This window comes from Eucyclogobius newberryi, unplaced genomic scaffold (assembly GCF_026437365.1).
Source record: "Eucyclogobius newberryi isolate DKJ021-1_F unplaced genomic scaffold, fEucNew1.0.hap1 SCAF_20, whole genome shotgun sequence".
NCBI classification, from domain to species: Eukaryota; Metazoa; Chordata; class Actinopteri; order Gobiiformes; family Gobiidae; genus Eucyclogobius; species Eucyclogobius newberryi.
The window spans coordinates 556,137-576,538 of record NW_027315835.1 but is presented as its reverse complement, the minus strand read 5'-3'; the positions used below and the strand labels follow the sequence as shown (position 1 = coordinate 576,538).

The 20,402-nt window shown below is 49.8% G+C and overlaps 1 protein-coding gene across 1 annotated transcript in view; it reads right to left on the bottom strand.

Moving 5' to 3' along the window:
• Window positions 1-682: 682 nt before the first annotated feature.
• The window catches only part of LOC140369083 (serine protease HTRA1B-like), a 150,614-nt gene continuing 130,894 nt past the window's right edge, over window positions 683-20,402 (bottom strand). The window contains exons 8-10 of the mRNA XM_072456317.1: window positions 5,879-5,936; window positions 4,856-4,951; window positions 683-1,006 (exon numbers count right to left, since the gene is read on the bottom strand). Coding sequence (XP_072312418.1) covers window positions 838-1,006; window positions 4,856-4,951; window positions 5,879-5,936 — 323 coding nt within the window. The 3' untranslated portion in view covers window positions 683-837. The remainder of the gene's footprint in view (window positions 1,007-4,855; window positions 4,952-5,878; window positions 5,937-20,402) is intronic.

Below are 20,402 nucleotides of genomic sequence, written 5' to 3'. Positions count from 1 at the left end.
CTGGTTTAGTCCTGGTTTAGACCTGGTTTAGACCTGGTTTAGACCTGGTTTAGTCCTGGTTTAGACCTGGTTTAGTCCTGGTTTAGTCCTGGTTTAGACCTGGTTTAGTCCTGGTTTAGTCCTGGTTTAGACCTGGTTTAGACCTGGTTTAGTCCTGGTTTAGTCCTGGTTTAGACCTGGTTTAGTCCTGGTTTAGTCCTGGTTTAGTCCTGGTTTAGTCCTGGTTTAGACCTGGTTTAGTCCTGGTTTAGTCCTGGTTTAGACCTGGTTTAGACCTGGTTTAGTCCTGGTTTAGTCCTGGTTTAGTCCTGGTTTAGTCCTGGTTTAGACCTGGTTTAGTCCTGGTTTAGTCCTGGTTTAGACCTGGTTTAGTCCTGGTTTAGACCTGGTTTAGACCTGGTTTAGTCCTGGTTTAGTCCTGGTTTAGTCCTGGTTTAGTCCTGGTTTAGTCAGAATGCTAAATTTAAATTTAAAATAAACATTTACAAAAACATTTTGACAAAATAACTTTATTGAAAATTTGAACAAACACAAATAAAACGTGGAGCGTTTGGACAGATTCTGCAGATGGACTTTTAGGAAATAAATACGAGCCACGCCCACAACAAGCACTGAGCCACGCCCACAACAAGCACTGAGCCACGCCCACAACAAGCACTGAGCCACGCCCACAACAAGCACTGAGCCACGCCCACAACAAGCACTGAGCCACGCCCACGACATGGCCACAGCTGCCCCGGGGCACGTTCGTGTTTGTGTGAACTGGACTAACATTTACAGGTCCCTGATTGGTTCTTTTGGAGCGTGTGGGTTCTGCAGTGGGCGGGGTCAAGGGGGTCAAGGGTCGATCTCCTCTGGGACGATGTTGATGATGACGTCTTCGTTGCCGCGGCGCACCACAGTTTGCAGCGTTTGGTCACGTTTTATGGCGGCGCTGACGTCACCGGCCGAAGTCACAGTTTCTCCATTTATACTGATGATGACGTCACTCTCCCTCAGCCCGGCACTGGACACGGGACATGGGACATGGGACAAGGGACATGGGACATGGGACAAGGGACAAGGGACAAGGGACATGGGACAAGGGACAAGGGACATGGGACAAGGGACAAGGGACAAGGGACATGGGACATGGGACAAGAGACAAGGGACATGGGACAAGGGACAAGGGACATGGGACATGGGACAAGGGACAAGGGACATGGGACATGGGACAAGAGACAAGGGACATGGGACAAGAGACAAGGGACAAGGGACAAGAGACAAGGGACAAGAGACAAGGGACAAGAGACAAGGGACAAGAGACAAGGGACAAGGGACATGGGACAAGGGACAATGGACATGGGACATGGGACATGGGACAAGAGACAAGGGACAAGGGACAAGGGACATGGGACATGGGACAAGAGACAAGAGACATGGGACAAGGGACAAGGGACAAGGGACATGGGACATGGGACAAGAGACAAGGGACAAGGGACATGGGACAAGAGACAAGGGACATGGGACAAGGGACAAGGGACAAGGGACATGGGACAAGGGACAAGGGACAAGGGACATGGGACAAGAGACAAGGGACAAGGGACAAGGGACAAGGGACAAGGGACATGGGACATGGGACAAGAGACAAGGGACATGGGACAAGAGACAAGGGACAAGGGACATGGGACAAGAGACAAGGGACATGGGACAAGGGACAAGGGACAAGGGACAAGGGACATGGGACATGGGACATGGGACAAGGGACAAGGGACAAGGGACATGGGACAAGAGACAAGGGACAAGGGACATGGGACAAGGGACAAGGGACATGGGACATGGGACAAGAGACAAGGGACAAGGGACAAGGGACATGGGACAAGAGACAAGGGACAAGAGACAAGAGACAAGGGACAAGAGACAAGGGACAAGGGACAAGGGACAAGGGACATGGGACAAGGGACAAGGGACATGGGACATGGGACAAGAGACAAGGGACAAGGGACAAGGGACATGGGACATGGGACAAGAGACAAGAGACATGGGACAAGGGACAAGGGACATGGGACAAGAGACAAGGGACAAGAGACAAGGGACATGGGACATGGGACAAGAGACATGGGACATGGGACAAGAGACAAGGGACATGGGACAAGAGACAAGGGACAAGAGACAAGGGACATGGGACAAGAGACAAGGGACAAGAGACAAGGGACAAGGGACATGGGACAAGGGACATGGGACAAGGGACATGGGACATGGGACAAGGGACAAGGGACATGGGACAAGGACAAGAGACAAGAGACAAGGGACATGGGACAAGAGACAAGGGACAAGAGACAAGAGACAAGAGACAAGGGACATGGGACAAGAGACAAGAGACAAGGGACATGGGACAAGAGACAAGGGACAAGAGACAAGGGACATGGGACATGGGACAAGAGACATGGGACAAGAGACAAGGGACAAGGGACATGGGACAAGGGACATGGGACAAGGGACATGGGACAAGAGACAAGGGACAAGAGACAAGAGACATGGGACAAGAGACAAGGGACAAGGGACATGGGACAAGGGACATGGGACAAGGGACATGGGACATGGGACAAGAGACAAGGGACAAGAGACAAGAGACAAGGGACATGGGACAAGGGACATGGGACAAGGACAAGAGACAAGGGACATGGGACAAGGGACATGGGACAAGGGACATGGGACAAGGGACATGGGACAAGAGACAAGAGACAAGGGACATGGGACAAGGGACATGGGACAAGAGACAAGGGACAAGAGACAAGGGACATGGGACAAGGGACATGGGACAAGAGACAAGGGACATGGGACAAGGGACATGGGACAAGAGACATGGGACATGGGACAAGAGACAAGGGACATGGGACAAGAGACAAGGGACATGGGACAAGAGACAAGGGACAAGAGACAAGGGACAAGAGACAAGGGACATGGGACAAGAGACAAGGGACATGGGACAAGAGACAAGGGACAAGGGACATGGGACAAGGGACATGGGACAAGGGACATGGGACATGGGACAAGAGACAAGGGACAAGAGACAAGAGACAAGAGACAAGGGACATGGGACAAGGGACATGGGACATGGGACAAGGGACATGGGACAAGGGACATGGGACAAGGACAAGAGACAAGGGACATGGGACATGGGACAAGAGACAAGGGACAAGAGACAAGGGACAAGGGACATGGGACATGGGACAAGGGACATGGGACAAGAGACAAGGGACAAGAGACAAGGGACATGGGACAAGAGACAAGGGACATGGGACAAGAGACAAGGGACAAGGGACAAGGGACATGGGACATGGGACAAGGGACATGGGACATGGGACAAGAGACAAGGGACAAGAGACAAGAGACAAGGGACATGGGACAAGGGACATGGGACATGGGACAAGGGACATGGGACAAGGGACATGGGACAAGGACAAGAGACAAGGGACATGGGACATGGGACAAGAGACAAGGGACATGGGACATGGGACAAGGACAAGAGACAAGGGACATGGGACATGGGACATGGGACAAGAGACAAGGGACATGGGACAAGGGACATGGGACAAGAGACAAGAGACATGGGACAAGGGACATGGGACAAGAGACAAGGGACAAGAGACAAGGGACATGGGACAAGGGACATGGGACAAGAGACAAGGGACATGGGACAAGGGACATGGGACAAGGGACATGGGACATGGGACAAGGACAAGAGACAAGGGACATGGGACATGGGACAAGAGACAAGGGACAAGAGACAAGGGACATGGGACAAGGGACAAGAGACAAGGGACATGGGACATGGGACAAGGGACATGGGACAAGAGACAAGGGACATGGGACAAGGGACATGGGACAAGAGACAAGGGACATGGGACAAGGGACATGGGACAAGAGACATGGGACATGGGACAAGAGACAAGAGACAAGGGACATGGGACAAGGGACAAGGGACATGGGACATGGGACAAGGGACATGGGACAAGAGACAAGGGACATGGGACATGGGACAAGAGACAAGGGACAAGAGACAAGGGACATGAGACAAGGGACATGGGACAAGAGACAAGGGACAAGAGACAAGGGACATGGGACAAGAGACAAGGGACATGGGACAAGAGACAAGGGACATGGGACAAGGGACATGGGACATGAGACAAGAGACATGGGACATGGGACAAGAGACAAGGGACATGGGACAAGGGACATGGGACAAGGGACATGGGACAAGAGACAAGGGACATGGGACAAGAGACAAGGGACAAGAGACAAGGGACATGGGACAAGGGACATGGGACAAGAGACAAGGGACAAGGGACAAGGGACATGGGACAAAAGACAAGGGACATGGGACAAGGGACATGGGACAAGAGACAAGGGACAAGAGACAAGGGACATGGGACAAAAGACAAGGGACATGGGACAAGAGACACGGGACAAGAGACAAGAGACACGGGACAAGAGACAAGAGACACGGGACAAGAGACAAGAGACACGGGACAAGAGACAAGAGACAAGAGACACGGGACAAGAGACAAGAGACACGGGACACGAGACAAGAGACAAGGGACAAGAGACAAGAGACACGGGACAAGAGAAAAGAGACACGGGACAAGAGACACGGGACAAGAGACACGGGACAAGAGACACGGGACAAGAGCCACGGGACATGAGACACGGGACGACACGGGACGACACGGGACGACAGGAGACACGGGACGACAGGAGACACGGGACGACACGAGACACGGGACGACACGAGACACGGGAAGACACAACAGAAGACACAGGGTTTAGAATGTGTCCTGTCCTCACGTTTGGAGGGACAGACTGGAAGACTCACGTCTCGGCCGGGGTTTTGCTGATCACCTCCAGGACGAACGCTCCGGACGTGACGTCAGGGAAATCCGACTGACGCTCCTTCAGCTCCAGAGACAAACTGAGGACGCAAGAGACAAACTGAGGACTCAAGAGACAAACTGAGGACGCAAGAGACAAACTGAGGACGCAAGAGACAAACTGAGGACTCAAGAGACAAACTGAGGACGCAAGAGACAAACTGAGGACGCAAGAGACAAACTGAGGACGCAAGAGACAATCTGAGGACGCAAGAGACAAACTGAGGACGCAAGAGACAATCTGAGGACATCAAGAAGCTGAACTCTGACCTTTGACAAACCTTTAGTAAGAGTTTTCACAATGTGACTTCTCGTGGTCAGATGTTCTGCCCCTGAGTTTAGTCTGAGCGCTGCCCCGCCCCCTTCAGTGTCACAGCCCCGCCCCCTTCAGTGTCACAGCCCCGCCCCCTTCAGTGTCACAGCTGCCCCGCCCCCTTCAGTGTCACAGCTGCCCCGCCCCCTTCAGTGTCACAGCCCCGCCCCCTTCAGTGTCACAGCCCCGCCCCCTTCAGTGTCACAGCTGCCCCGCCCCCTTCAGTGTCACAGCCCCGCCCCCTTCAGTGTCACAGCCCCGCCCCCTTCAGTGTCACAGCTGCCCCGCCCCCTTCAGTGCCACAGCTGCCCCGCCCCTTCAGTGCCACAGCCCCACCCCCTTCAGTGCCACAGCCCCGCCCCCTTCAGTGTCACAGCCCCGCCCCCTTCAGTGCCAGAGCTGCCCCGCCCCCTTCAGTGTCACAGCTGCCCCGCCCCCTTCAGTGCCACAGCTGCCCCGCCCCCTTCAGTGCCACAGCTGCCCCGCCCCCTTCAGTGCCAGAGCTGCCCCGCCCCCTTCAGTGCCAGAGCTGCCCCGCCCCCTTCAGTGCCAGAGCTGCCCCGCCCCCTTCAGTGCCACAGCTGCCCCGCCCCCTTCAGTGCCACAGCTGCCCCGCCCCCTTCAGTGCCACAGCTGCCCCGGGGCAGAGTCTCACCTCGGAGTGAGGCTCATCATTCTCACACCGATGTATTTCTTCTTTGGTGAAGTTTGGCCTGAAACAAGAACATTTGAATCAAATCAAGGCGTCTGTAGAGTCTGTAGCGTCAGTAGCGTCAGTAGAGTCTGTAGAGTCTGTAGAGTCTGTAGAGTCAGTAGAGTCAGTAGCGTCAGTAGTCTGTAGAGTCTGTAGAGTCTGTAGAGTCAGTAGAGTCTGTAGAGTCTGTAGAGTCTGTAGCGTCAGTAGCGTCAGTAGCGTCAGTAGAGTCTGTAGAGTCTGTAGAGTCTGTAGAGTCAGTAGAGTCTGTAGCGTCAGTAGCGTCAGTAGCGTCAGTAGTCTGTAGAGTCTGTAGAGTCAGTAGAGTCTGTAGCGTCAGTAGCGTCAGTAGCGTCAGTAGTCTGTAGAGTCTGTAGAGTCAGTAGAGTCAGTAGTCAGTAGCGTCAGTAGCGTCAGTAGCGTCAGTAGAGTCAGTAGAGTAGTCTGTAGCGTCAGTAGAGTCAGTAGAGTCAGTAGTCAGTAGCGTCAGTAGCGTCAGTAGCGTCAGTAGAGTCAGTAGAGTAGTCTGTAGAGTCTGTAGAGTCTGTAGAGTCAGTAGAGTCAGTAGAGTCTGTAGAGTCTGTAGAGTCTGTAGCGTCAGTAGCGTCAGTAGCGTCAGTAGTCTGTAGAGTCTGTAGAGTCAGTAGTCAGTAGCGTCAGTAGCGTCAGTAGCGTCAGTAGAGTCAGTAGAGTAGTCTGTAGCGTCAGTAGAGTCTGTAGAGTCTGTAGTCAGTAGAGTCAGTAGCGTCAGTAGAGTCTGTAGAGTCAGTAGAGTCAGTAGCGTCAGTAGAGTCTGTAGAGTCAGTAGAGTCTGTAGAGTCTGTAGAGTCTGTAGAGTCAGTAGAGTCAGTAGCGTCAGTAGCGTCAGAGTCTGTAGAGTCTGTAGAGTCAGTAGAGTCTGTAGAGTCTGTAGAGTCTGTAGCGTCAGTAGCGTCAGTAGCGTCAGGAGTCTGTAGAGTCTGTAGAGTCAGTAGAGTCTGTAGCGTCAGTAGCGTCAGTAGCGTCAGTAGTCTGTAGAGTCTGTAGAGTCTGTAGAGTCTGTAGAGTCAGTAGAGTCTGTAGAGTCTGTAGAGTCTGTAGCGTCAGTAGCGTCAGTAGCGTCAGTAGTCTGTAGAGTCTGTAGAGTCTGTAGTCAGTAGAGTCAGTAGCGTCAGTAGAGTCTGTAGAGTCAGTAGAGTCAGTAGCGTCAGTAGCGTCAGTAGAGTCAGTAGAGTAGTCTGTAGCGTCAGTAGAGTCTGTAGAGTCTGTAGTCAGTAGAGTCAGTAGCGTCAGTAGAGTCTGTAGAGTCAGTAGAGTCAGTAGCGTCAGTAGAGTCAGTAGCGTCAGTAGTCTGTAGAGTCTGTAGAGTCAGTAGAGTCTGTAGAGTCTGTAGAGTCTGTAGAGTCAGTAGCGTCAGTAGCGTCAGTAGTCTGTAGAGTCTGTAGAGTCAGTAGAGTCAGTAGCGTCTGTAGAGTCTGTAGAGTCTGTAGAGTCTGTAGAGTCTGTAGAGTCAGTAGAGTCTGTAGCGTCAGTAGCGTCAGTAGAGTCTGTAGAGTCTGTAGAGTCAGTAGAGTCAGTAGCGTTAGTAGAGTCTGTAACGTCAGTAGCGTCAGTAGAGTCTGTAGAGTCTGTAGAGTCAGTAGAGTCAGTAGCGTTAGTAGAGTCTGTAACGTCAGTAGAGTCAGTAGAGTCAGTAGCGTCAGTAGAGTCAGTAGAGTCTGTAGAGTCTGTAGAGTCAGTAGAGTCTGTAGAGTCAGTAGCGTCAGTAGCGTCAGTAGAGTCAGTAGCGTCAGTAGAGTCTGTAGAGTCTGTAGAGTCTGTAGAGTCTGTAGCGTCAGTAGCGTCAGTAGCGTCAGTAGTCTGTAGAGTCTGTAGAGTCAGTAGAGTCTGTAGCGTCAGTAGCGTCAGTAGCGTCAGTAGAGTCAGTAGAGTAGTCTGTAGCGTCAGTAGAGTCAGTAGAGTCAGTAGTCAGTAGCGTCAGTAGCGTCAGTAGCGTCAGTAGAGTCAGTAGAGTCAGTAGAGTAGTCTGTAGAGTCTGTAGAGTCTGTAGAGTCAGTAGCGTCAGTAGCGTCAGTAGTCTGTAGAGTCTGTAGAGTCAGTAGAGTCTGTAGAGTCTGTAGCGTCAGTAGCGTCAGTAGCGTCAGTAGTCTGTAGAGTCTGTAGAGTCAGTAGAGTCAGTAGTCAGTAGCGTCAGTAGCGTCAGTAGAGTCAGTAGAGTAGTCTGTAGCGTCAGTAGAGTCTGTAGAGTCTGTAGTCAGTAGAGTCAGTAGCGTCAGTAGAGTCTAGAGTCAGTAGAGTCAGTAGCGTCAGTAGCGTCTGTAGAGTCAGTAGAGTCTGTAGAGTCTGTAGAGTCAGTAGCGTCAGTAGAGTCTGTAGAGTCAGTAGAGTCTGTAGAGTCTGTAGAGTCAGTAGCGTCAGTAGAGTCTGTAGAGTCTGTAGCGTCTGTAGAGTCAGTAGAGTCTGTAGAGTCTGTAGAGTCAGTAGCGTCAGTAGAGTCTGTAGAGTCTGTAGAGTCTGTAGAGTCAGTAGAGTCTGTAGAGTCTGTAGAGTCTGTAGAGTCTGTAGCGTCAGTAGCGTCAGTAGCGTCAGGAGTCTGTAGAGTCTGTAGAGTCAGTAGAGTCTGTAGCGTCAGTAGCGTCAGTAGCGTCAGTAGTCTGTAGAGTCTGTAGAGTCTGTAGAGTCTGTAGAGTCTGTAGAGTCTGTAGCGTCAGTAGCGTCAGTAGCGTCAGTAGTCTGTAGAGTCTGTAGAGTCAGTAGCGTCAGTAGCGTCAGTAGCGTCAGTAGCGTCAGTAGAGTCAGTAGAGTAGTCTGTAGCGTCAGTAGAGTCTGTAGAGTCTGTAGTCAGTAGAGTCAGTAGCGTCAGTAGAGTCTGTAGTCTGTAGAGTCTGTAGAGTCAGTAGAGTCTGTAGAGTCTGTAGAGTCTGTAGAGTCAGTAGCGTCAGTAGCGTCAGTAGTCTGTAGAGTCTGTAGTCAGTAGAGTCTGTAGAGTCTGTAGCGTCAGTAGCGTCTGTAGAGTCTGTAGAGTCTGTAGAGTCTGTAGAGTCAGTAGAGTCTGTAGCGTCAGTAGCGTCAGTAGAGTCTGTAGAGTCTGTAGAGTCAGTAGAGTCTGTAGAGTCAGTAGCGTCAGTAGCGTCAGTAGCGTCAGTAGAGTCTGTAGAGTCTGTAGAGTCTGTAGAGTCTGTAGCGTCAGTAGCGTCAGTAGCGTCAGTAGTCTGTAGAGTCTGTAGAGTCAGTAGAGTGTAGCGTCAGTAGCGTCAGTAGCGTCAGTAGTCTGTAGAGTATGTAGAGTCAGTAGAGTCAGTAGAGTCTGTAGAGTCTGTAGAGTCAGTAGTCAGTAGCGTCAGTAGCGTCAGTAGAGTCAGTAGAGTAGTCTGTAGCGTCAGTAGAGTCTGTAGAGTCTGTAGTCAGTAGCGTCAGTAGAGTCTGTAGAGTCTGTAGAGTCTGTAGAGTCAGTAGAGTCAGTAGCGTCAGTAGAGTCAGTAGTCAGTAGAGTCAGTAGCGTCAGTAGCGTCAGTAGAGTCAGTAGAGTCAGTAGTCAGTAGAGTCAGTAGCGTCAGTAGCGTCAGTAGAGTCAGTAGAGTCTGTAGAGTCTGTAGAGTCAGTAGAGTCTGTAGAGTCAGTAGCGTCAGTAGCGTCAGTAGAGTCTGTAGAGTCAGTAGAGTCAGTAGTCAGTAGAGTCAGTAGCGTCAGTAGAGTCAGTAGCGTCAGTAGCGTCAGTAGTCTGTAGAGTCTGTAGCGTCAGTAGCGTCAGTAGCGTCAGTAGAGTCTGTAGAGTCTGTAGCGTCAGTAGCGTCAGTAGTCTGTAGAGTCTGTAGAGTCTGTAGCGTCAGTAGCGTCAGTAGAGTCTGTAGAGTCTGTAGAGTCTGTAGAGTCAGTAGCGTCAGTAGTCTGTAGAGTCTGTAGAGTCAGTAGCGTCAGTAGCGTCAGTAGAGTCAGTAGCGTCAGTAGAGTCTGTAGAGTCTGTAGAGTCTGTAGAGTCAGTAGAGTCTGTAGAGTCTGTAGCGTCAGTAGCGTCAGTAGCGTCAGTAGAGTCTGTAGAGTCTGTAGAGTCTGTAGAGTCAGTAGAGTCTGTAGCGTCAGTAGCGTCAGTAGCGTCAGTAGTCTGTAGAGTCTGTAGAGTCAGTAGAGTCTGTAGCGTCAGTAGCGTCAGTAGCGTCAGTAGTCTGTAGAGTCTGTAGAGTCAGTAGAGTCAGTAGTCAGTAGCGTCAGTAGCGTCAGTAGAGTCAGTAGAGTAGTCTGTAGCGTCAGTAGAGTCTGTAGAGTCTGTAGTCAGTAGAGTCAGTAGCGTCAGTAGAGTCTGTAGAGTCAGTAGAGTCAGTAGCGTCAGTAGAGTCTGTAGAGTCAGTAGAGTCTGTAGAGTCTGTAGAGTCTGTAGAGTCAGTAGAGTCTGTAGAGTCTGTAGAGTCTGTAGAGTCAGTAGAGTCAGTAGCGTCAGTAGCGTCAGTAGCGTCAGTAGAGTCTGTAGAGTCTGTAGAGTCTGTAGAGTCAGTAGAGTCTGTAGCGTCAGTAGCGTCAGTAGCGTCAGTAGTCTGTAGAGTCTGTAGAGTCAGTAGAGTCTGTAGCGTCAGTAGCGTCAGTAGCGTCAGTAGTCTGTAGAGTCTGTAGAGTCAGTAGAGTCAGTAGAGTCTGTAGCGTCAGTAGCGTCAGTAGCGTCAGTAGTCTGTAGAGTCTGTAGAGTCAGTAGAGTCTGTAGCGTCAGTAGCGTCAGTAGCGTCAGTAGTCTGTAGAGTCTGTAGAGTCAGTAGCGTCAGTAGCGTCAGTAGCGTCAGTAGAGTCAGTAGAGTAGTCTGTAGCGTCAGTAGAGTCTGTAGAGTCTGTAGTCAGTAGAGTCAGTAGCGTCAGTAGAGTCTGTAGAGTCAGTAGAGTCAGTAGCGTCAGTAGAGTCTGTAGAGTCAGTAGAGTCTGTAGAGTCTGTAGAGTCTGTAGAGTCAGTAGAGTCTGTAGAGTCTGTAGAGTCTGTAGAGTCAGTAGAGTCAGTAGCGTCAGTAGCGTCAGTAGCGTCAGTAGAGTCTGTAGAGTCTGTAGAGTCTGTAGAGTCAGTAGAGTCTGTAGCGTCAGTAGCGTCAGTAGCGTCAGTAGTCTGTAGAGTCTGTAGAGTCAGTAGAGTCTGTAGCGTCAGTAGCGTCAGTAGCGTCAGTAGTCTGTAGAGTCTGTAGAGTCAGTAGAGTCAGTAGAGTCTGTAGCGTCAGTAGCGTCAGTAGCGTCAGTAGTCTGTAGAGTATGTAGAGTCAGTAGAGTCAGTAGAGTCTGTAGAGTCTGTAGAGTCAGTAGAGTCTGTAGCGTCAGTAGCGTCAGTAGCGTCAGTAGAGTCTGTAGAGTCTGTAGAGTCTGTAGAGTCAGTAGAGTCTGTAGCGTCAGTAGCGTCAGTAGCGTCAGTAGTCTGTAGAGTCTGTAGAGTCAGTAGAGTCTGTAGCGTCAGTAGCGTCAGTAGCGTCAGTAGTCTGTAGAGTCTGTAGAGTCAGTAGCGTCAGTAGCGTCAGTAGCGTCAGTAGAGTCAGTAGAGTCAGTAGAGTAGTCTGTAGCGTCAGTAGAGTCTGTAGAGTCTGTAGTCAGTAGAGTCAGTAGCGTCAGTAGAGTCTGTAGAGTCAGTAGCGTCAGTAGAGTCTGTAGTCTGTAGAGTCTGTAGAGTCTGTAGAGTCTGTAGAGTCAGTAGCGTCAGTAGCGTCAGTAGCGTCAGTAGTCTGTAGAGTCAGTAGAGTCAGTAGAGTCTGTAGAGTCTGTAGAGTCTGTAGCGTCAGTAGCGTCTGTAGAGTCAGTAGCGTCCGTAGAGTCTGTAGAGTCTGTAGAGTCAGTAGAGTCTGTAGCGTCAGTAGCGTCAGTAGAGTCTGTAGAGTCTGTAGAGTCAGTAGAGTCAGTAGCGTTAGTAGAGTCTGTAACGTCAGTAGAGTCAGTAGAGTCAGTAGCGTCAGTAGCGTCAGTAGAGTCAGTAGAGTCTGTAGAGTCTGTAGAGTCTGTAGAGTCTGTAGCGTCAGTAGCGTCAGTAGCGTCAGTAGTCTGTAGAGTCTGTAGAGTCAGTAGAGTCTGTAGCGTCAGTAGCGTCAGTAGCGTCAGTAGTCTGTAGAGTATGTAGAGTCAGTAGAGTCAGTAGAGTCTGTAGAGTCTGTAGAGTCAGTAGTCAGTAGCGTCAGTAGCGTCAGTAGAGTCAGTAGAGTCTGTAGAGTCAGTAGAGTCTGTAGAGTCTGTAGAGTCAGTAGAGTCTGTAGAGTCAGTAGAGTCAGTAGCGTCAGTAGAGTCAGTAGTCAGTAGCGTCAGTAGCGTCAGTAGAGTCAGTAGAGTCAGTAGAGTCAGTAGCGTCAGTAGCGTCAGTAGAGTCAGTAGAGTCTGTAGAGTCTGTAGAGTCAGTAGAGTCTGTAGAGTCAGTAGCGTCAGTAGCGTCAGTAGAGTCAGTAGCGTCAGTAGAGTCAGTAGTCAGTAGAGTCAGTAGCGTCAGAGTCAGTAGAGTCTGTAGAGTCTGTAGAGTCTGTAGCGTCTGTAGAGTCTGTAGAGTCAGTAGAGTCAGTAGTCAGTAGAGTCAGTAGCGTCAGTAGAGTCAGTAGCGTCAGTAGCGTCAGTAGTGTGTAGAGTCTGTAGCGTCAGTAGCGTCAGTAGCGTCAGTAGAGTCTGTAGAGTCTGTAGCGTCAGTAGCGTCAGTAGCGTCAGTAGTCTGTAGAGTCTGTAGAGTATGTAGAGTCTGTAGAGTCAGTAGAGTCTGTAGCGTCAGTAGCGTCAGTAGTCTGTAGAGTCTGTAGCGTCAGTAGCGTCAGTAGCGTCAGTAGTCTGTAGAGTCTGTAGAGTCAGTAGAGTCTGTAGAGTCTGTAGAGTCAGTAGAGTCAGTAGAGTCAGTAGAGTAGTCTGTAGCGTCAGTAGAGTCTGTAGAGTCTGTAGAGTCAGTAGAGTCAGTAGCGTCAGTAGCGTCAGTAGAGTCTGTAGAGTCTGTAGAGTCAGTAGAGTCAGTAGCGTCAGTAGCGTCTGTAGAGTCTGTAGAGTCAGTAGAGTCGGTAGAGTCGGTAGCGTCGGTAGCGTCGGTAGCGTCGGTAGAGTCTGTAGAGTCAGTAGAGTCTCTAGAGTCAGTAGCGTCTGTAGAGTCAGTAGAGTCTGTAGAGTCTGTAGAGTCAGTAGCGTCTGTAGAGTCTGTAGCGTCTGTAAAGTCTGTAGAGTCTGTAGAGTCAGTAGCGTCTGTAGAGTCTGTAGAGTCAGTAGCGTCTGTAGAGTCCGTAGAGTCTGTAGAGTCAGTAGCGTCTGTAGAGTCAGTAGAGTCTGTAGCGTCTGTAGCGTCTGTAGAGTCAGTAGAGTCTGTAGCGTCAGTAGAGTCTGTAGAGTCTGTAGAGTCTGTAGAGTCAGTAGCGTCTGTAGAGTCAGTAGAGTCTGTAGAGTCTGTAGAGTCTGTAGAGTCAGTAGAGTCTGTAGCGTCAGTAGCGTCAGTAGCGTCAGTAGTCTGTAGAGTCTGTAGAGTCTGTAGAGTCTGTAGAGTCAGTAGAGTCAGTAGTCAGTAGCGTCAGTAGCGTCAGTAGCGTCAGTAGAGTCAGTAGAGTAGTCAGTAGCGTCAGTAGAGTCTGTAGAGTCAGTAGAGTCAGTAGCGTCAGTAGAGTCTGTAGAGTCTGTAGAGTCTGTAGAGTCTGTAGAGTCAGTAGCGTCAGTAGCGTCAGTAGAGTCAGTAGAGTCTGTAGAGTCTGTAGAGTCTGTAGCGTCAGTAGCGTCAGTAGCGTCAGTAGTCAGTAGAGTCAGTAGAGTCAGTAGAGTCTGTAGAGTCTGTAGAGAGTAGCGTCAGTAGCGTCAGTAGCGTCAGTAGAGTCAGTAGAGTAGTCTGTAGCGTCAGTAGAGTCAGTAGAGTCTGTAGAGTCTGTAGAGTCAGTAGAGTCAGTAGCGTCAGTAGAGTCTGTAGAGTCTGTAGAGTCAGTAGCGTCAGTAGAGTCTGTAGAGTCTGTAGAGTCAGTAGAGTCTGTAGAGTCTGTAGAGTCTGTAGAGTCTGTAGAGTCAGTAGCGTCAGTAGAGTCTGTAGAGTCTGTAGAGTCAGTAGAGTCTGTAGAGTCTGTAGAGTCTGTAGAGTCAGTAGTCAGTAGCGTCAGTAGAGTCAGTAGTCAGTAGAGTCAGTAGCGTCAGTAGCGTCAGTAGAGTCAGTAGAGTCAGTAGTCAGTAGAGTCAGTAGCGTCAGTAGCGTCAGTAGAGTCAGTAGAGTCTGTAGAGTCTGTAGAGTCAGTAGAGTCTGTAGAGTCAGTAGCGTCAGTAGCGTCAGTAGAGTCAGTAGCGTCAGTAGAGTCAGTAGTCAGTAGAGTCAGTAGCGTCAGAGTCAGTAGCGTCTGTAGAGTCTGTAGAGTCTGTAGAGTCTGTAGAGTCTGTAGCGTCTGTAGAGTCTGTAGAGTCAGTAGAGTCAGTAGTCAGTAGAGTCAGTAGCGTCAGTAGAGTCAGTAGCGTCAGTAGCGTCAGTAGTCTGTAGAGTCTGTAGCGTCAGTAGCGTCAGTAGAGTCTGTAGAGTCTGTAGCGTCAGTAGCGTCAGTAGCGTCAGTAGTCTGTAGAGTCTGTAGAGTATGTAGAGTCTGTAGAGTCAGTAGAGTCTGTAGCGTCAGTAGCGTCAGTAGCGTCAGTAGCGTCAGTAGCGTCAGTAGTCTGTAGAGTCTGTAGCGTCAGTAGCGTCAGTAGCGTCAGTAGCGTCAGTAGCGTCAGTAGCGTCAGTAGTCTGTAGAGTCTGTAGAGTCAGTAGAGTCTGTAGAGTCTGTAGAGTCAGTAGAGTCAGTAGAGTCAGTAGCGTCAGTAGAGTCAGTAGAGTAGTCTGTAGCGTCAGTAGAGTCTGTAGAGTCTGTAGAGTCAGTAGAGTCTGTAGAGTCAGTAGAGTCAGTAGCGTCAGTAGAGTCTGTAGAGTCTGTAGAGTCAGTAGAGTCTGTAGAGTCAGTAGAGTCTGTAGAGTCTGTAGAGTCAGTAGCGTCTGTAGAGTCAGTAGAGTCTGTAGCGTCTGTAGAGTCTGTAGCGTCAGTAGAGTCAGTAGCGTCAGTAGAGTCTGTAGAGTCTGTAGCGTCAGTAGCGTCAGTAGCGTCAGTAGTCTGTAGAGTATGTAGAGTCAGTAGTCAGTAGAGTCTGTAGAGTCTGTAGAGTCAGTAGTCAGTAGCGTCAGTAGCGTCAGTAGAGTCAGTAGAGTAGTCTGTAGCGTCAGTAGAGTCTGTAGAGTCTGTAGTCAGTAGCGTCAGTAGAGTCTGTAGAGTCTGTAGAGTCTGTAGAGTCAGTAGAGTCAGTAGCGTCAGTAGAGTCAGTAGTCAGTAGAGTCAGTAGCGTCAGTAGCGTCAGTAGAGTCAGTAGAGTCAGTAGTCAGTAGAGTCAGTAGCGTCAGTAGCGTCAGTAGAGTCAGTAGAGTCTGTAGAGTCTGTAGAGTCAGTAGAGTCTGTAGAGTCAGTAGCGTCAGTAGCGTCAGTAGAGTCAGTAGCGTCAGTAGAGTCAGTAGTCAGTAGAGTCAGTAGCGTCAGAGTCAGTAGCGTCTGTAGAGTCTGTAGAGTCTGTAGAGTCTGTAGCGTCTGTAGAGTCTGTAGAGTCAGTAGAGTCAGTAGCGTCAGTAGAGTCAGTAGCGTCAGTAGCGTCAGTAGCGTCAGTAGAGTCAGTAGCGTCAGTAGTCTGTAGAGTCTGTAGAGTCAGTAGAGTCTGTAGAGTCTGTAGAGTCTGTAACGTCAGTAGCGTCAGTAGAGTCTGTAGAGTCTGTAGAGTCAGTAGCGTCAGTAGCGTCAGTAGAGTCAGTAGCGTCAGTAGAGTCTGTAGAGTCTGTAGAGTCTGTAGAGTCTGTAGCGTCAGTAGCGTCAGTAGCGTCAGTAGTCTGTAGAGTCTGTAGAGTCAGTAGAGTCTGTAGCGTCAGTAGCGTCAGTAGCGTCAGTAGAGTCAGTAGAGTAGTCTGTAGCGTCAGTAGAGTCAGTAGAGTCAGTAGTCAGTAGCGTCAGTAGCGTCAGTAGCGTCAGTAGAGTCAGTAGAGTAGTCTGTAGAGTCTGTAGAGTCTGTAGAGTCAGTAGCGTCAGTAGCGTCAGTAGTCTGTAGAGTCTGTAGAGTCAGTAGAGTCTGTAGAGTCTGTAGCGTCAGTAGCGTCAGTAGCGTCAGTAGTCTGTAGAGTCTGTAGAGTCAGTAGAGTCAGTAGTCAGTAGCGTCAGTAGCGTCAGTAGAGTCAGTAGAGTAGTCTGTAGCGTCAGTAGAGTCTGTAGAGTCTGTAGTCAGTAGAGTCAGTAGCGTCAGTAGAGTCTAGAGTCAGTAGAGTCAGTAGCGTCAGTAGCGTCTGTAGAGTCAGTAGAGTCTGTAGAGTCTGTAGAGTCAGTAGCGTCAGTAGAGTCTGTAGAGTCTGTAGAGTCAGTAGAGTCTGTAGAGTCTGTAGAGTCAGTAGAGTCAGTAGCGTCAGTAGCGTCAGAGTCTGTAGAGTCTGTAGAGTCAGTAGAGTCTGTAGAGTCTGTAGAGTCTGTAGAGTCTGTAGAGTCTGTAGCGTCAGTAGCGTCAGTAGCGTCAGGAGTCTGTAGAGTCTGTAGAGTCTGTAGAGTCTGTAGAGTCTGTAGAGTCTGTAGCGTCAGTAGCGTCAGTAGCGTCAGTAGTCTGTAGAGTCTGTAGAGTCAGTAGCGTCAGTAGCGTCAGTAGCGTCAGTAGCGTCAGTAGAGTCAGTAGAGTAGTCTGTAGCGTCAGTAGAGTCTGTAGAGTCTGTAGTCAGTAGAGTCAGTAGCGTCAGTAGAGTCTGTAGTCTGTAGAGTCTGTAGAGTCAGTAGAGTCTGTAGAGTCTGTAGAGTCTGTAGAGTCAGTAGCGTCAGTAGCGTCAGTAGTCTGTAGAGTCTGTAGTCAGTAGAGTCTGTAGAGTCTGTAGCGTCAGTAGCGTCTGTAGAGTCTGTAGAGTCTGTAGAGTCTGTAGAGTCAGTAGAGTCTGTAGCGTCAGTAGCGTCAGTAGAGTCTGTAGAGTCTGTAGAGTCTGTAGAGTCTGTAGCGTCAGTAGCGTCAGTAGCGTCAGTAGCGTCAGTAGAGTCTGTAGAGTCTGTAGAGTCTGTAGAGTCTGTAGCGTCAGTAGCGTCAGTAGCGTCAGTAGTCTGTAGAGTCTGTAGAGTCAGTAGAGTGTAGCGTCAGTAGCGTCAGTAGCGTCAGTAGTCTGTAGAGTATGTAGAGTCAGTAGAGTCAGTAGAGTCTGTAGAGTCTGTAGAGTCAGTAGTCAGTAGCGTCAGTAGCGTCAGTAGAGTCAGTAGAGTAGTCTGTAGCGTCAGTAGAGTCTGTAGAGTCTGTAGTCAGTAGCGTCAGTAGAGTCTGTAGAGTCTGTAGAGTCTGTAGAGTCAGTAGAGTCAGTAGCGTCAGTAGAGTCAGTAGTCAGTAGAGTCAGTAGCGTCAGTAGCGTCAGTAGAGTCAGTAGAGTCAGTAGTCAGTAGAGTCAGTAGCGTCAGTAGCGTCAGTAGAGTCAGTAGAGTCTGTAGAGTCTGTAGAGTCAGTAGAGTCTGTAGAGTCAGTAGCGTCAGTAGCGTCAGTAGAGTCTGTAGAGTCAGTAGAGTCAGTAGTCAGTAGAGTCAGTAGCGTCAGTAGAGTCAGTAGCGTCAGTAGCGTCAGTAGTCTGTAGAGTCTGTAGCGTCAGTAGCGTCAGTAGCGTCAGTAGAGTCTGTAGAGTCTGTAGCGTCAGTAGCGTCAGTAGTCTGTAGAGTCTGTAGAGTCTGTAGCGTCAGTAGCGTCAGTAGAGTCTGTAGAGTCTGTAGAGTCTGTAGAGTCAGTAGCGTCAGTAGTCTGTAGAGTCTGTAGAGTCAGTAGAGTCAGTAGAGTCTGTAGAGTCTGTAGCGTCAGTAGCGTCAGTAGCGTCAGTAGAGTCTGTAGAGTCTGTAGAGTCTGTAGAGTCAGTAGAGTCTGTAGCGTCAGTAGCGTCAGTAGCGTCAGTAGTCTGTAGAGTCTGTAGAGTCAGTAGAGTCTGTAGCGTCAGTAGCGTCAGTAGCGTCAGTAGTCTGTAGAGTCTGTAGAGTCAGTAGAGTCAGTAGTCAGTAGCGTCAGTAGCGTCAGTAGAGTCAGTAGAGTAGTCTGTAGCGTCAGTAGAGTCTGTAGAGTCTGTAGTCAGTAGAGTCAGTAGCGTCAGTAGAGTCTGTAGAGTCAGTAGAGTCAGTAGCGTCAGTAGAGTCTGTAGAGTCAGTAGAGTCTGTAGAGTCTGTAGAGTCAGTAGAGTCAGTAGCGTCAGTAGCGTCAGTAGCGTCAGTAGAGTCTGTAGAGTCTGTAGAGTCTGTAGAGTCAGTAGAGTCTGTAGCGTCAGTAGCGTCAGTAGCGTCAGTAGTCTGTAGAGTCTGTAGAGTCAGTAGAGTCTGTAGCGTCAGTAGCGTCAGTAGCGTCAGTAGTCTGTAGAGTCTGTAGAGTCAGTAGAGTCAGTAGCGTCAGTAGCGTCAGTAGCGTCAGTAGAGTCAGTAGAGTAGTCTGTAGCGTCAGTAGAGTCTGTAGAGTCTGTAGTCAGTAGAGTCAGTAGCGTCAGTAGAGTCTGTAGAGTCAGTAGCGTCAGTAGAGTCTGTAGTCTGTAGAGTCTGTAGAGTCTGTAGAGTCTGTAGAGTCAGTAGCGTCAGTAGCGTCAGTAGTCTGTAGAGTCAGTAGAGTCAGTAGAGTCTGTAGAGTCTGTAGAGTCTGTAGCGTCAGTAGCGTCTGTAGAGTCAGTAGCGTCCGTAGAGTCTGTAGAGTCTGTAGAGTCAGTAGAGTCTGTAGCGTCAGTAGCGTCAGTAGAGTCTGTAGAGTCTGTAGAGTCAGTAGAGTCAGTAGCGTTAGTAGAGTCTGTAACGTCAGTAGAGTCAGTAGAGTCAGTAGCGTCAGTAGCGTCAGTAGAGTCAGTAGAGTCTGTAGAGTCTGTAGAGTCTGTAGAGTCTGTAGCGTCAGTAGCGTCAGTAGCGTCAGTAGTCTGTAGAGTCTGTAGAGTCAGTAGAGTCTGTAGCGTCAGTAGCGTCAGTAGCGTCAGTAGTCTGTAGAGTATGTAGAGTCAGTAGAGTCAGTAGAGTCTGTAGAGTCTGTAGAGTCAGTAGTCAGTAGCGTCAGTAGCGTCAGTAGAGTCAGTAGAGTAGTCTGTAGCGTCAGTAGAGTCTGTAGAGTCTGTAGAGTCAGTAGAGTCTGTAGAGTCAGTAGAGTCAGTAGCGTCAGTAGAGTCAGTAGTCAGTAGCGTCAGTAGCGTCAGTAGAGTCAGTAGAGTCAGTAGAGTCAGTAGCGTCAGTAGCGTCAGTAGAGTCAGTAGAGTCTGTAGAGTCTGTAGAGTCAGTAGAGTCTGTAGAGTCAGTAGCGTCAGTAGCGTCAGTAGAGTCAGTAGCGTCAGTAGAGTCAGTAGTCAGTAGAGTCAGTAGCGTCAGAGTCAGTAGAGTCTGTAGAGTCTGTAGAGTCTGTAGCGTCTGTAGAGTCTGTAGAGTCAGTAGAGTCAGTAGTCAGTAGAGTCAGTAGCGTCAGTAGAGTCAGTAGCGTCAGTAGCGTCAGTAGTGTGTAGAGTCTGTAGCGTCAGTAGCGTCAGTAGCGTCAGTAGAGTCTGTAGAGTCTGTAGCGTCAGTAGCGTCAGTAGCGTCAGTAGTCTGTAGAGTCTGTAGAGTATGTAGAGTCTGTAGAGTCAGTAGAGTCTGTAGCGTCAGTAGCGTCAGTAGTCTGTAGAGTCTGTAGCGTCAGTAGCGTCAGTAGCGTCAGTAGTCTGTAGAGTCTGTAGAGTCAGTAGAGTCTGTAGAGTCTGTAGAGTCAGTAGAGTCAGTAGAGTCAGTAGAGTAGTCTGTAGCGTCAGTAGAGTCTGTAGAGTCTGTAGAGTCAGTAGCGTCAGTAGAGTCAGTAGAGTAGTCTGTAGCGTCAGTAGAGTCTGTAGAGTCTGTAGAGTCAGTAGAGTCAGTAGCGTCAGTAGCGTCTGTAGAGTCTGTAGAGTCTGTAGAGTCAGTAGAGTCGGTAGAGTCGGTAGCGTCGGTAGCGTCGGTAGCGTCGGTAGAGTCTGTAGAGTCAGTAGAGTCTCTAGAGTCAGTAGCGTCTGTAGAGTCAGTAGAGTCTGTAGAGTCTGTAGAGTCAGTAGCGTCTGTAGAGTCTGTAGCGTCTGTAAAGTCTGTAGAGTCTGTAGAGTCAGTAGCGTCTGTAGAGTCTGTAGAGTCAGTAGCGTCTGTAGAGTCCGTAGAGTCTGTAGAGTCAGTAGCGTCTGTAGAGTCAGTAGAGTCTGTAGCGTCTGTAGCGTCTGTAGAGTCTGTAGCGTCAGTAGAGTCAGTAGCGTCAGTAGAGTCTGTAGAGTCTGTAGAGTCTGTAGAGTCAGTAGCGTCTGTAGAGTCAGTAGAGTCTGTAGAGTCTGTAGAGTCTGTAGAGTCAGTAGAGTCTGTAGCGTCAGTAGCGTCAGTAGCGTCAGTAGTCTGTAGAGTCTGTAGAGTCTGTAGAGTCTGTAGAGTCAGTAGAGTCAGTAGTCAGTAGCGTCAGTAGCGTCAGTAGCGTCAGTAGAGTCAGTAGAGTAGTCAGTAGCGTCAGTAGAGTCTGTAGAGTCAGTAGAGTCAGTAGCGTCAGTAGAGTCTGTAGAGTCTGTAGAGTCTGTAGAGTCTGTAGAGTCAGTAGCGTCAGTAGCGTCAGTAGAGTCAGTAGAGTCTGTAGA